A 14271-nucleotide genomic window follows, 5' to 3' on the forward strand; every position below is an offset into this window, starting at 1 on the left:
TCCTTCAGGGACGGTGATCATATGATCTCCTTTCTCCTCATTGCGCTAGCTCAGCTAGATATACAATTAAACTTTCTTGAGGGCTGCAAGACTAGAACAGAGATCAAAAGTTTCCATAGCACCATCATTCGTGTCGAAAGGCAGAAAACTGGATTCAAAACTCGGTTCGCTACACATTTATTGCAGCTCTTAGGCGTGTTAACAAGGGGCTGGAGAAGGCACTGATGGCATAGGGCACGGGTCACATTTCAGCGGTGCCAGTTCAATCTATCAGTCGATCGGGTTTCATTAGGCATGGCCTGCACCTCGGTAGGTATGGGAAGGTGAGGCTGGCAAAGCTTATAGGTGACAAGTGTAGTGGGTGGTGGTGGGATCACTCATGGAAAAATTCCTGTAGTAGTTGGTATTACAGCTGCACCTTTTTTAGATTGAAGTCAGTTGTTAGGTATACCTGCTTGAAGGAAGTCCCTCTCACTAAGGGCTCACCTTCAGAGGACGTCATGTTTCCAAGTAGAGAAGGAATTAGCATATTCCATCAAAGTATAAGAGGTGTTAGAGATAAAGTTAGTAAACTGCTTGTAGATGTTGACTCTGAAATTATTGGTATATCGGAGCACCACATAAATAATTTTACAGTTAGATTAATTGGCTGTTTTTCAAGGAGTTCCGCCTTGTGAGGTGGTGGAGTGGCCATGTACGTAAAGAACAGTATTCCATTTGAGTCCATAGACGTATCACAGCACTGCACTGAACAGATTTTTGAATGTTGTGCAGGGGCAGTTGAATTTAGTGAAACTAAATTTCTAATTGTTGTTCTTTATAGGGCCCCTAACTCTGACGTCAGAGCATTTCTGCTCAAGCTGGAGAGGGTTCTTGATTCACATTTTGTAGAAAGTACCAGAAATATGTGGTGACTTCATTATTAATTTTGTGTATGCTGGTGCAAGAAAAAGGATGTTGGTAGATCTAAATTCATATGATCTGACTGCGTTTTCTCCAACTAGGTTGCAGGGGAACAGTAGCACAGCCATACAAAATGTTTTCATTCATTCTTCATTACTAGATGGGCATTCTGTTAGTACAAGGGTGAATGGCCTTTCAGACCATAACGCACTAAAAGGTTTCTGTACTCAAACAAATGTCACATATAATTACAAACGATGTAGGAAAGTTAATCCAACAGCAGTAGTGTGTTTTTTAAACCTCATCAAGAAACAAGAGTGTCAGAATGTTTATAGTGCCGATAACATAGATGACGAATATAATGCTTTCCTTAACACATTTCTCATGCTCTTTGAGAGTTGCTTTCCATTAGAACGTTCTGAACGGGGTACTAGCAGTAAAATGCACCCCGGGTGGCTGACTAGTGGGATAAGGATATCTTGTAGGACAAAATGGGAATTATTTCAAAATGTAACAAGTAGTCACAATCAAGCTGCAGTAGCCCATTACAAACAGTACTGTAAGGTGCTTGAAAGTGTTATCAGGAAGGTAAAGAGCATGTGGTACACAAATAGGATAGCTACTTCACAGGATAAAAAAAAAAACCATATGATCAGTTGTGAAGGAAGGGTCTGCTCAGCACCACAATATTGACGATATAAAGTCAGTTCGTAGTAAAAATATTTCTGTTACTCATAAATCAGATATATTTCCAGTATTTAACAATCATTTTCTGAGCATTGATGGTGAATTAAATAAAAATTTAGTTTCTACAGGGAATCATAACTCTCCTGGCAAATGCATTTCCGAGATTGATGTCAGAAATATTCTTCTGTGATACAGACAAGGGGGAAATTTAGTCAATAATTAAATCACTGCAGACTAAGGACTCTCATGGATACGATGAACTGCTTAGCAGAATATTAAAGTACTGTGCTGCACTTGTCAGCCCTATATTTAGCCATATTTTTAAATTTTCCTTTAGGAATGGTCAGTTTCCTGAATGATTAAAGTACTCAATAGTAAAACCGCTTTATAAAAAGGAAGAAAGGGATAATGTAGACCTATTTCTGTAACATCAGTGTTTGCTAAAGTTATTGAAAAGGCTGTGTATGTAAGGATAATTGATCATTTTATATCACACGATTTGCTATCAAATGAACAGTTCGGCTTTAGGAGTCGTTTAACAACTGAAAATGCTATATTCTCTTTTCTCTGAGAGATGCTGGATGGGTTCAACAAAAGGTTTCGAACACTAGGCATATTTTTTATTTATTTAACTGAGGCGTTTGATTGTTTTGATCCCAAAATATTGCTCCAGTAGTTGGACCATTACAGGATACAGGGCGTAGCTCACAATTGGTTCACCTCTTACTTTAGCAACAGACAACAAAAGGTTATTATTCACAGTGTTGAGAGTGGCTGTGATGTGGGGTCTGAGTGGGGTACGATCAAGTGGGGGGAGGGGGGTGGGCTCCCCAGGGATCAGTATTGGGGTCACTCCCGCTCCTCATTTATGTAAATGATATGTCCTCTAGTATTACGGGTAACTCTAAAATATTTCTGTTTGCTGATGACACTAGCTTGGTAGTAAAGGATGTTGTGTGCAACATTGGCTCGGTTTCAAATAGTGCAGTTCACAAATAGTGCAGTTCATGACCTAAGTTCATTGATTGTAAAAAATAAACTAACGCTGAACCACAGTAAGACTCAGTTTTTACAGTTTCTAATACACAATTCAACAAAACCTGACGTTTTAATTTCACTGAATGATTATATGGTTAGTGAAACTGAACAGTTCAAATTTCTAGGGGTTCAAATAGTATAGTAAACAGTCGTGGAAAGCCCACGTTCAGGATCTTATTCAAAGATTTAATGGTACCATTTTTACGATTCGAACGGTATCTAAAGTTAGTGATCGTTCGACACGAAAATTAGCCTACTTTGCTTATTTTAATTCGCTTATTTCGTGTGGTATTATATTTTGGGGTAGCTCTTTGTGGCTCAGAAACGGGCCGTTCGGGCAATAAGTGGTGTAAGTTCACGAATCTCTTGTCGATCCCTATTCACGAGTCTGGGTATTATAACAATGGCCTATAAATATATGTATATATATATATATATATATATATATATATATATATTTCCTTACTGTCATTTCTTGTTAACAATATTAGTTTATTCCCAAGAATCAGAAGCTTTCACTCAGTTAATAATCGGCAGAAATCAAATCTGCATTTGGATCGGAATTCCTGAACACTTGTGCAGAAAGGTGTGCAGTATATTGCAGCATCCATTTTCAGTAAGTTACCACAAGAATTCAAAAATCTTAGCAGTAATCCATGCGCTTTCAAATCGAAAATGAAAAGTTCCCTCATGGATCACTCCTTCTATTCTGTGGAGGAGTTCTTTGAAAAATTAAGCTGATCCTTGTTGTACTGTTGATTGCGTGTACTTAATGTTATGGCCTGACTTTTTTCGGGGTCATAAACATTTCTGTTATTACTTTTATGTTTTAATATCATGTACTGACATGCTCCATGACCTTAAAGATTTGCTCCTCAATTTGGTCCTAAGGAACTTAAGGTGTAAATAAATATATTTATTCTCTGCCAAGAATAAAGCAGGCACCTGGCAGTAGGCTGAGAGTTTAAGCCTGGAATGTCAATAAGATCACAGTGTCATTTTGGTGGAATCTGTGAGATGGAAAAAAATTGAACTAGGTGTCGCAGAAGGAAGCGTGTGCAAGATACTTGAAGAGCTGGGGCTGAAAAAAAAGCTGTACTACTATGATTTCTGGAGCTCTCATTAATGACCGCAAAAAATTGAATCGCTGAATGTTTACAATTATTGGTACAGTATCACCGTGGTGCAAATACATTTCTTGGCCCTATCGTGAAAATAGATTTCACCATTTCGAATCAGAAACAAAAAGGCAGTCAGTGGAGTATAGATGCAGCAGTTTTCAGTCCGAGGAATGGTTTGATGCAGCTCTCCAAGCTACTTTATCCTGTACAAGCCTCTTCATCTCTGAATAACTACTGCAGCCTACATTCTTCTGAATCTGCTTACTGTATTCATCTCTTGGTCTCCCTCTACGATTTTTATCCTTCACATTTCCCTCCAATACTAAATTGGTGATCCCTTGATGTCTCAGAATGTGTTTCGTCAACCGATCGCTTCTTTTAGTTAAGTTGTGCCACAGATTTCTTTTCTTCCCGATTCTATTCAGTACCCCCTAATTAGTTACATAATCTACCCATCCAATCTCGAGCATTCTTCTCTAGCACCACATTTCAAGACCTTGTATTCCTCTTCTTGTCTGAACTGTTTATCGCCCATGTTTCGTTTCCATACATGGCTACACTCCAGACAAATACCTTCAGAAATGACTTCCTAACACTTAAGTCTATATTCCATGTTAACAAATTTCTCTTCTTCAGAAATACTTTTCTTGCCATTGCCTCTCTACATTTTATATCCTCTCCAATTCGACCATCATCAGTTATTTGGCTACCCAATCAGCAAAGCAGATCTACTACTTTGTCTAGTGTCCTGATCTAATTCCCTCTGCATCATGTGACTCAATTCGACTTCATTCCAGTATATTTGTTTTGCTTTTGTTAGTGTTCACCTAATATATTCCTTTTAAGACGTTGTCCATTCCAATCAACTGGTCTTCCAAGTCCTTTGCTGTCCCTGACAGAATTACAATGTCATCGGCAAACCTCAAAGTTTTTATTTTTTCTCCCTTAGATTTAACTCCCATACCAAATTTTCTTTGGTTTCCTTTCCTGCTTGTTCAGTGTGCTCATTGAATAACATCGGGGTACGCTATTACCCTGCCTCATTCCCTTCTCAACCACTGCTTGCCTTTCATGCCCATTGACTCTTACCACTGCCATCAAGTTTCTATACAAGTTGCACATAGTCTCTAGCTCTCTGTATTTTACACCTGGTACCCTCAGAATTTCAGAAAGTTTATTCCAGTCAACTTTGTCAAAAGCTTTCTGTAAGTCTAGAAATGCTATAAATGTAGGTTTGCCTTTCCTTAGCCTATCTTCTAAGGTAAGTCGTAGTGTCAATATTGCCTCACGTGTTCCTACAGTTCTCCGAAATCAATACTGACTTCCTCGAGGTTGGCGTCTACCTGATTTCCACTCTTCTATAAAAAAATTAGTTTTATTACTTTGCAACCATAACTTATTAAACCAATAATTCGGTAACATTTACACCTGTCAGCACTTGCTTCCTTTGAAATTGTAATTTTTATATTCTTCTTGAAGTCTAAGGTTTTTCGCCTAGCTCATATATCCTGCACACCAGATGAAATAATTTTGTCGTGGCTGGTTGTCCCTGTCCCAAGACTCCAGATGTCTTGTTTCCAGTTAGGTCTTTCAGTGCTTTGCCAAATCTTTCTCAGAGTATCGTATCTCCCACCTCATCTTCATCGACGCGCTCTCCTCATTCTATTACACTGCCTTCAAATTCATTTCCGTTGTATAGACGCTCAACATACTCCTTCCACCTTCCAGTTTTCCCTTCTTTGCTTAGAACTGGTTTTCCAGATGAGCTCTTGATATTCATACATGTGGCTCTCTTTTCTCCAAAGGTCTCTTTAATTTCCCTGTAGCCGACATCTATCTTCCCCCTTGTGATATATACTTCCAAATCCTTACATTTGTCCTGTTACTCTTCCTGTTTAGCCATTTTGCACTTTCGTCAATCTCACTTTTTAGATGTTCGTATTCCCTTTCGCCTGCTTCACTTACTGCATTTTTATATTTTCTCCTTTTATTAATTACATTCGATATCTTCTGAGATATCCAACTATTTCTACTATCCAAGGATTTCTTTGCGTATTTGATGCTCTGCTGCTTTCACTATATCATCTCTTAAACCTACCCATTCGTCTTCTGTTATATTCCTTTCCCGCGTCCTAATCAGTTGTTGCTAATGCTCCCTCTGAAACTCTCATTAATTTCCTGTTCTTTCAACTAATCCTGGTCCCATATCCCTACTTTCCTAGCTTTCTGCAATTTCGTCAGTTATAATCCACAGTTCACTACCAATAAATAGTGATCAGAGTCCACAACCGACATTGGATATGTCTTACGAACTATAATCTGATTCCGAAAGCTCTGTCTTATCATTATGTAATCAATCTCGAACTTCACGCTGTATCCAGGTCTTTTTCAAGTATACAACCGCCTTTCATGATCCTTAAACCAAGAGTTACTGATTATTCAATTATGCTCTGTGCAAAATTCTACCACGACGGTTCCTCTTCCATTCCTTTAAGAGTCTATATTCATCTAGTATTATTTCTTCTCTTCGTTTCATTATCATCGAATTCCAGTCGCGCAACACAATTAAATTTTTGTCTGTCTTAAGTATACGAATAATTTCTGTTATCTTATCGCACATTTCCTCGATCTCTTCTTCATCTGCGGAGTTAGTTGGCATATAAAATTGTACTATTGTAGCGGTTGTGGGCTTAGTATCTATTTTTGGCTACTATATTGCGTTCACTACGCTGTTCATAACAGCTTACCCGAATTCCTATTTTCTTATTGATTATTAAAGGTGCGTCTGATTTTGTATTTATAATACAGTATTCAACTGACCAGCAGTCCTGTTCCTCCTGTTGCCGAACTAATTACTACAGTATCCAACTTCAACCTTTCCATTTCTCTTTTTAAATTTTCTAGTCCGTCTGTCCGATTAAGGTATATAACGTTCCACGCTCCGACCTGTGAAACGCCAGTTTTGTTCATCCTCATCATGAAATCCGCCTCACTAGTCTCTGCCCAGAGATCCGAATCGGCGACTATGTTACCTCGGGAATACTATTTTACCCATGAGGATGCCACCTCGGAAACAGTAATAAATATACTGTCGAAAAAAAATTAGTACTTCTCGAAAGACGACGATGATTTCGTTCCGATGACAGAGTGTGCCAGATAGGGGATAGCAGTTGTACCATTATCAAATGGTTTCAAATCGTCTGCCAACAGATAGCGTAGTAGCACAGCTACCAGAGCGCCATCTGTGTCTACACTTTAACAGGGAATGCTCATAGCCAGAAGGCTCGGTGTGGTGCAAACTATGTAAAACAAGCAGGTAACCATGCCACTGAGATGTACTCGTGCTTTCTACAACGGAATGAGCGAGTTTGGAAGGGGTCAAATCATGGCCTTCAGAGTGGCAGAATGGCCCTTTCGGAGAACTGCCGCAAAAGTTGGACGCGCTGCGTTAGGTGTACAACGATGCTGATATCAGGGGTCACGTGAATATTCTCACACCCGAAGACGAGGTTCTGGACGTTCATGCAACAAATACGCCCGGCAGGATAGCCGTATTGTAAGTGTAGCAATGGTAGATGGTTCAGCGACCGCAGTACAGAGCCCAGACATGAACTTTGGCGAATCGGTTATTAGCAGTGGGATATGGGCATGCACAAAAAAAGGTTCAAATGGCTCTGAGCACTATGGGACTTAACTTCAGAGGTCATCAGTCTCCTAGAACTTAGAACTACTTAAATCTAACTAACCTAAGGACATCACACACATCCATGCCCGAGGCAGGATTCGAACCTGCGACCGTAGCAATCGCGCGGTTCCAGACTGTAGCGGCCACCCCGACCGACTGTCATGAAGAGCTGTACTTGGCATGCATAGACGTGCATGGTTCGAGTGGTAGTTGCTACCTTAACCCTTAAGAGAAATTTACCCACTGGCATAGCTTTTCCGTTCACGTAGTCTGGCGGGCCAATCAAACTTATTCCAAAAGTCCTTGGCGCATGGATGAAAGTGATTAAATCGCAGCAATGCATCATCAACAAAATATTCAGCGAACCCGAGTTCAACCAATTCATCACGCTACACAAAGATTGACAGTTTTTCCTAGTTGCAACATTTACTGAATCCTAAGCGTTCATAACAGGAAATAAAACAACTGGAACGAAAATATTTGCAGTCTGATTGAATATATAATTAAACATCGTAATATTAAGGCACAATATGACCTAAATGATTTAAAATAACCGGAATTGCTTTTCAGTGTGGTGTAACTGACGCAGAACCATTCCCCGTTAATCCGCATCAAAAATACAAATGTTTCTCTGGGTTGTGCTCGCAACGTGTTTGTATGTACACTAGGGGCCATTAAAATTACTACACCAAGAGGAAATGCAGATGATAAATGGGTATTCAGTGGACAAATATATTAATCTAGAACTGACATGTGATTACATTTTCACGCAATTTGGGTGCATAGATCCTGAGAAAGCAGTACCCCGAACAACCACCTCTGGCCGTAATAACGGCCTTGAGTCAAACAGAGCTTGGATGGCGTGTACAGGTACAGCTGCCCATGCAGCTTCAACACGATACCACAGTTCATCAAGAGTAGTGACTGGTGTATTGTGACGAGCCAGTTGCTCGGCCACCATTGACCAGACGTTTTCAATTGGCGAGACATCTGGAGAATCTGCTGGCCAGGGCAGCCGTCGAACATTTTCTGTATCCAGAAAGGCCCGTACAGGACCTGCAACATGTGGTCGGGCATTATCCTGCTGAAATGTAGGGTTTCGCAGGGATCGAATGAAGGGTAGAGCCACGGGTCGTAACACATCTGAAATGTAACGACCACTGTTCAAAGTGCCATCAATGCGAACAAGAGGTGACCGAGACGAGTAACCAATGGCACCCCATACCATCACGCCGGGTGATACGCCAGTACGGCGATGACAAATACACGCTTCCAGTGTGCGTTCACCGCGATATCGCCAAATACGGATGCGACCATCATGATGCTGTAAACAGAACCTTGATTCATCCAAAAAATGACGTTTTGCCATTCGTGCACCCAGGTTCGTCGTTGAGTACACCATCGCAGGCTCTCCTGTCTGTGATGCGGCTCAAGGGTAACCGCAGCCATGGTCTCCGAGCTGATGGTCCGTGCTGCTGCAAACGTCGTCGAACTGTTCGTGCAGATAGTAGTTGTCTTGTAAACGTCTCCGTCTGTTGACTCAGGGATCGAGACGTGGCTGCACAATCCGTTCCAGCCATGCGGATAAGATGCTTGTCATCTCGACTGATAGTGATACGAGGCCGTTGGGATCCAGCACGGCTTCTGTATTACCCTCCTCAATCCACCGATTCCATATTCTGCTAACAGTTATTGGGTCTCGACCAATGCGAGCAGCTATGTCGCGATACGATAAACTGGAATCGCGGTAGGCTACAAGCCGACCTTTATCAAAGTCGGAAACGTGATGGTACGCATTTCTCCTCCTTACACGAGGCATCACAACAACGTTTCACCAGGCAACGCCGTCTTCTTGGTGTAGCAATTTTAATGGCCAGTAGTGTATCTACAGATTTCTTTACATAATAATCAGCATGTCTGTTGTGAAACTTTTAGCTGTGTTCCAGCTATCCAGTACCGTCTACAAAGACTGGTGTCTGTTTTGAGCCATACCTTGGCGGTATTCCGTTGTCTCGTTTGAGATAAAAGTCAAAGTGAGAAGTGGGCCGCAGATGTGCCATTCTACTGTATTTATTTATGGTATGGTTTTTAAGTAGAATGTTAAATATAATACAAACAGTAATACATGTAGAGTAAAAATCTCTCGGTGTACATGCCGCGTCAATTCAGGATAAAACTCCAAGCTTTCGACCACTACCTCCATGGTCGTCGTCAGGGCTAAAACTGACTGTCGTGAACTAGCGAGGTTCCCACTTTTATATGCAAAGGACGGCTTATGATTGGCTGGAATACGTCATAGCAACAGCGATATGGCGCGTAGTGAAGTGGTGCCCTCCACTTCCATAGATGTGGTTACTATCCCGCGTTGCTTGCAGCGCCATCCCTTGAATCAGGAGGTAAAGTGCGAGAAGTTTTTTTCTCTGCGATTTTTCTTTATCCAGTGCACTCTTCCAAGTGTAGCTAAGTGCATAGCTGTTGTCTCTGTTAAAGTTATTATCGCTAAGTCTAATTTCGACTGCTTCCCGGATCACAGAGTCCCAGTAATTCGATGCGTGGGCTATTACTCTGGTTTCTTCAAATAAAATCTTATGCTTGTTAAGCAGGCTATGTTCAGCCACCGCTGATTTTTTCAAATACCTGTATTTCAGGTGACGTTGGTGCTCGATGCAGCGGTCGGCAACAGTTCTTACAGACTGGCCCACGTAATTCTTGCCGCATTCGCAAGGAATAGTATAAATTCCCGGCACTCTTAAGCCGAGACTATCTTTGACTGGTCTCAACATTTCCTTAATTTTTCCTAGGTGGTCGGAAAACTGGTTTTATTCCTTGCCTCTTCAGGACTCTGGCTGTCTTGCTCGTTGTAGCACCGCAAAAAGAAAGCCGCGCTATGTGCTGGTCCTCTTCTTGTATGTGGCCGGGCATCGTGTCTTACTTTCTTGGACAATACTGATTTAGTTTCACCGGCAGAATAACCATTCCTCTTGAAAACAGTCATCAAATGGTTAATCTCGGGACCGAGGTGGTCTTTGTCGGAAATAGTCCTGGCTCTGTGTACTAAAGTATTCAGCATAGCGCTCTTCTGAGACGGATGATGGAAGCTATGGCTATGCAGATATAAGTCTGTATGGGTTGGCTTCCTGTACACATAATGGCCCAGTCGTCCATCCGGCTTTCGCTCCACCAACACATCTAAAAAAGGTAACTTCCCTTCCTTCTCTACCTACAATGTAAATTTTATGTTTAGATGTACACCATTCAAATGTTCGACGAACTGCTGCAGCGTGTCGCTGCCGTGTGGCCAGATTAAAAAAGTATCGTCGACGTATCTGTAGAAGCATGATGGGCGGAGGTGAGCACTGCTCAGCGCTCGTTCTTCAAAGTCCTCCATGAAAAAATTCGCTATTGCTGGTGACAGTGGCGAACCCATGGCTGTTCCAATCGTCATTTCATAATAATTTCCACTGTATAAAAAGTAAGTGGTCGTCAAGGTATGCCGGAACAACTTCAAAATTTCTGAGGAGAAATGAGCAGCCAACAGTTGTAATGTGTCATCCACAGGTACTTTGGTGAACAGAGAAACCACGTCGAGGCTGACTATGATATCACTTGGGCCTATCTTCATCTGTTTTACGATATCAACAATCATTTTTGAATTCTTAATATGATGTGGGCAGTGACCAACTATAGGCGCCAACAATTCAGTTCAAATGGTTCAAATGGCTCTGAGCACTATGGGACTCAACTGCTGAGGTCATTAGTCCCCTAGAACTTAGAACTAGTTAAACCTAACTAACCTAAGGACATCACAAACATCCATGCCCGAGGCAGGATTCGAACCTGCGACCGTAGCGGTCTTGCGGTTCCAGACTGCAGCGCCTTTAACCGCACGGCCACTTCGGCCGGCTAACAATTTAGTTAAGTGCTTTGCAAGCTAGTACGCAGGAGACCCAATAGCGCTAACAATCGGTCTCAACGGGGCGCTCTCCTTATGAACCTTTGGCAAACCGTACAGTCTCGGTGGCCTAGGTGCTCTCGGCCGTAAGTTCTTCACCAGTTCGTCGGAGAGGCCAGAGTTTTTTAGTAGCTCCCTTGTCTTCCTGCTGAGCGCCGATGTGGGATCCCGTCTGAGAATCCGGTATGTGCTGTCCTCCAGTAATAATCCAACTTTCTTGTGGTAATCTGTAGCATTGAGGATTACCATGACATTCGCCTTGTCAGCAGTTTTCCGACCACCTAGGAAAAATTAAGGAAATGTTGAGACCAGTCAAAGATAGTCTCGGCTTAAGAGTGCCGGGAATTTATACTATTCCTTGCGAATGCGGCAAGAATTACGTGGGCCAGTCTGTAAGAACTGTTGCCGACCGCTGCATCGAGCACCAACGTCACCTGAAATACAGGTATTTGGAAAAATCAGCGGTGGCTGAACATAGCCTGCTTAACAAGCATAAGATTTTATTTGAAGAAACCAGAGTAATAGCCCACGCATCGAATTACTGGGATTCTGTGATCCGGGAAGCAGTCGAAATTAGACTTAGCGATAATAACTTTAACAGAGACAACGGCTATGCACTTAGCAACACTTGGACGAGATAAAGAAAAGATAAAGAAAAATCGCAGAGAAAAACTTCTCGCACTTTACCTCCTGATTCAAGGGATGGCGCTGCAAGCAACGCGGGATAGTAACTACATCTATGGAAGTAGAGGGCACCACTTCACTACGCGCCATATCGCTGTTGCTATGACGTATTCCAGCCAATCAGAAGCCGTCCTTTGCATATAAAAGTGGGAACCTCGCTAGTTCACGACAGTCAGTTTTAGCCCTGACGACGACCATGGAGGTAGTGGTCGAAAGCTTGGAGTTTTATCCTGAATTGGCGCGGCATGTACACCGAGAGATTTTTACTCAAGAAATATGTCGCGAAAGACTTCGTAGCCAATAATACATGTAATTTACAAACAGACCTCCAAATTTTTAATATAATCAGTTGCGTCATTCGTTTCCATCAGGAAATCATCGAAAGCACCACGATTGGCCCTATTGTGATTTTCTGCAACTATGTCACAAATTGTTTGCATGGCTGCACCACAGTCGCAATTTGGAGATGGAGCCTTGCCCCAGCTATGAAGAGAGTCCATGCTTCAGCCATGATTGGTGCGTATTCTGCTAGCCCCTTAACACCTAAATAAATTTCTAGATGAAAGACAAAAATTAAAAGTCGTGGCGTTTGAAGGGTACCCGAAACACTGATGAGAATGCAGCACACGTCAGAAGCGTTGGCAGCTTCGTGTAGAGAGAGCATCTACCGGCACTGGCGCTCAAAAACAGTTAATCTTCCATTTATTACCACAGCATTGGTATGAAGCGAATTCGCGACATTCGGAATTGAGGGGTTACAGATAGTGCATGTTCTGTGCGTTTGGTCAAAGGCAGGTGGTTTCTTTCTTAAGCAACGCAACTACTACTAATTCTACTGTAATTAAATTCGTACTGTTATCCACGCTTCTTTTATTTTCTAACCATACAGTTCTTCAGAAAATTACCTTTTGAGAATGGGGAAGTAATGATGTATAGCATGGCAGTTAGATCGCAAGCGCCGACACAGAACAGGAAGATTACAGATCATTAAAAAAAAAAAATCGCTGATCGAGGGTCTGGAAGGTAAATCTGACGTTCTTTTATCGAGAAAACCGACGTTCCTGTAACTCCTTACACTTATGATGCCATGGACATGATCCAGAGAGAGCCTGTGAACATGTGCAGCTCCTTCTAGAGTGACAGCTGCTGGCCAATGACTGTTCCAGGTTTTCGGCATCGTTCTGCTCTGCATGGAGGCGGGCTTCCAACGCAAGTACCAGTACTTCGGCGTCACTGAGGTCGTCACGTACGGCAGCTTCACTATCATCCAGGCCGCCAGGCTCGTCTGCGCTTTCTTCCTAGAATTTGTGCCAAATGACATCGTAAGTGCCAACTCACATTGTGACAACCGCGATAGCTTTAACACCCGTATGATAATCTTCCCTTTTCTCATTTATTTCTTTTGTGGCGATCCAACTCGATGTCCTTACACCCGACTATATAACATTCCGTATAACTAACAGAACATGAGAATAATGGGAAAAAAACATTTTCCAGACAGGCAATAAAAACCCCGCAACATGACAAGAAACAAATGAGTATAAAACATCGATTGAAGTTGTGTGTTACAAAGAGTAGGTCACTAGTAAGGTATAATTAATGGTAATTTGCGAATAGCCTTATATGTAAGTATTGGACAACATACGTTATGAAACAAAAAGAGCAAAACATTATTTACAATATACAGTCCTCCCTGTTCGTATCAATCGTTTGTTCTCATTACCGACATCCATGTTACGAACGTATAGGAAAGATGTAAAAAGAACCAGCGAATACACACAGCGAAAAGATTTGAACTACAGTTGTGAGATTTATTCTAGACCCTTTATTGAAAAGTTCATTCTTGTAACACCACGAGATGTAAGTAGGTTGTGTTAATGCTAAATCAATTTATTTACGATATGTATACTAAATGTTTATCGTTTTTTGTTATATTTTTATTACAAATAAATAGATTTACCTGTTAAGTTCAATATTTTACGAGATAGTGCAGTTTCTCATTTGTTTGTTCCGACAAACCAAATAATAAATGCGTAGACTATGATTACTGCTTTAAGCAGCGAGAAAAAAACATTCCGATCAATGTTGTAACTGCAGTAGTCAGCAACACACAGTTGCTGTTGTTGAAGTGAGACTTACTTATGGTGAGCTGAGTTGCACCGGAAGACAGTATTGAAAACAACGTCTTCTGTACCGAAAGT

The 14271-nt window shown here is 41.6% G+C and overlaps 1 protein-coding gene across 1 annotated transcript in view; it reads left to right on the top strand.

Annotated features, from left to right (window-relative positions):
• LOC124595644 overlaps nucleotides 1-14271 on the top strand; it is a 31073-nt gene that overhangs the window by 2476 nt on the left and 14326 nt on the right. The window contains exon 2 of the mRNA XM_047134477.1: nucleotides 13237-13392. Coding sequence (XP_046990433.1) covers nucleotides 13237-13392 — 156 coding nt within the window. The remainder of the gene's footprint in view (nucleotides 1-13236; nucleotides 13393-14271) is intronic.

The sequence above is a fragment of the Schistocerca americana genome, chromosome 2 (assembly GCF_021461395.2).
Source record: "Schistocerca americana isolate TAMUIC-IGC-003095 chromosome 2, iqSchAmer2.1, whole genome shotgun sequence".
Classification (NCBI taxonomy): domain Eukaryota; kingdom Metazoa; phylum Arthropoda; class Insecta; order Orthoptera; family Acrididae; genus Schistocerca; species Schistocerca americana.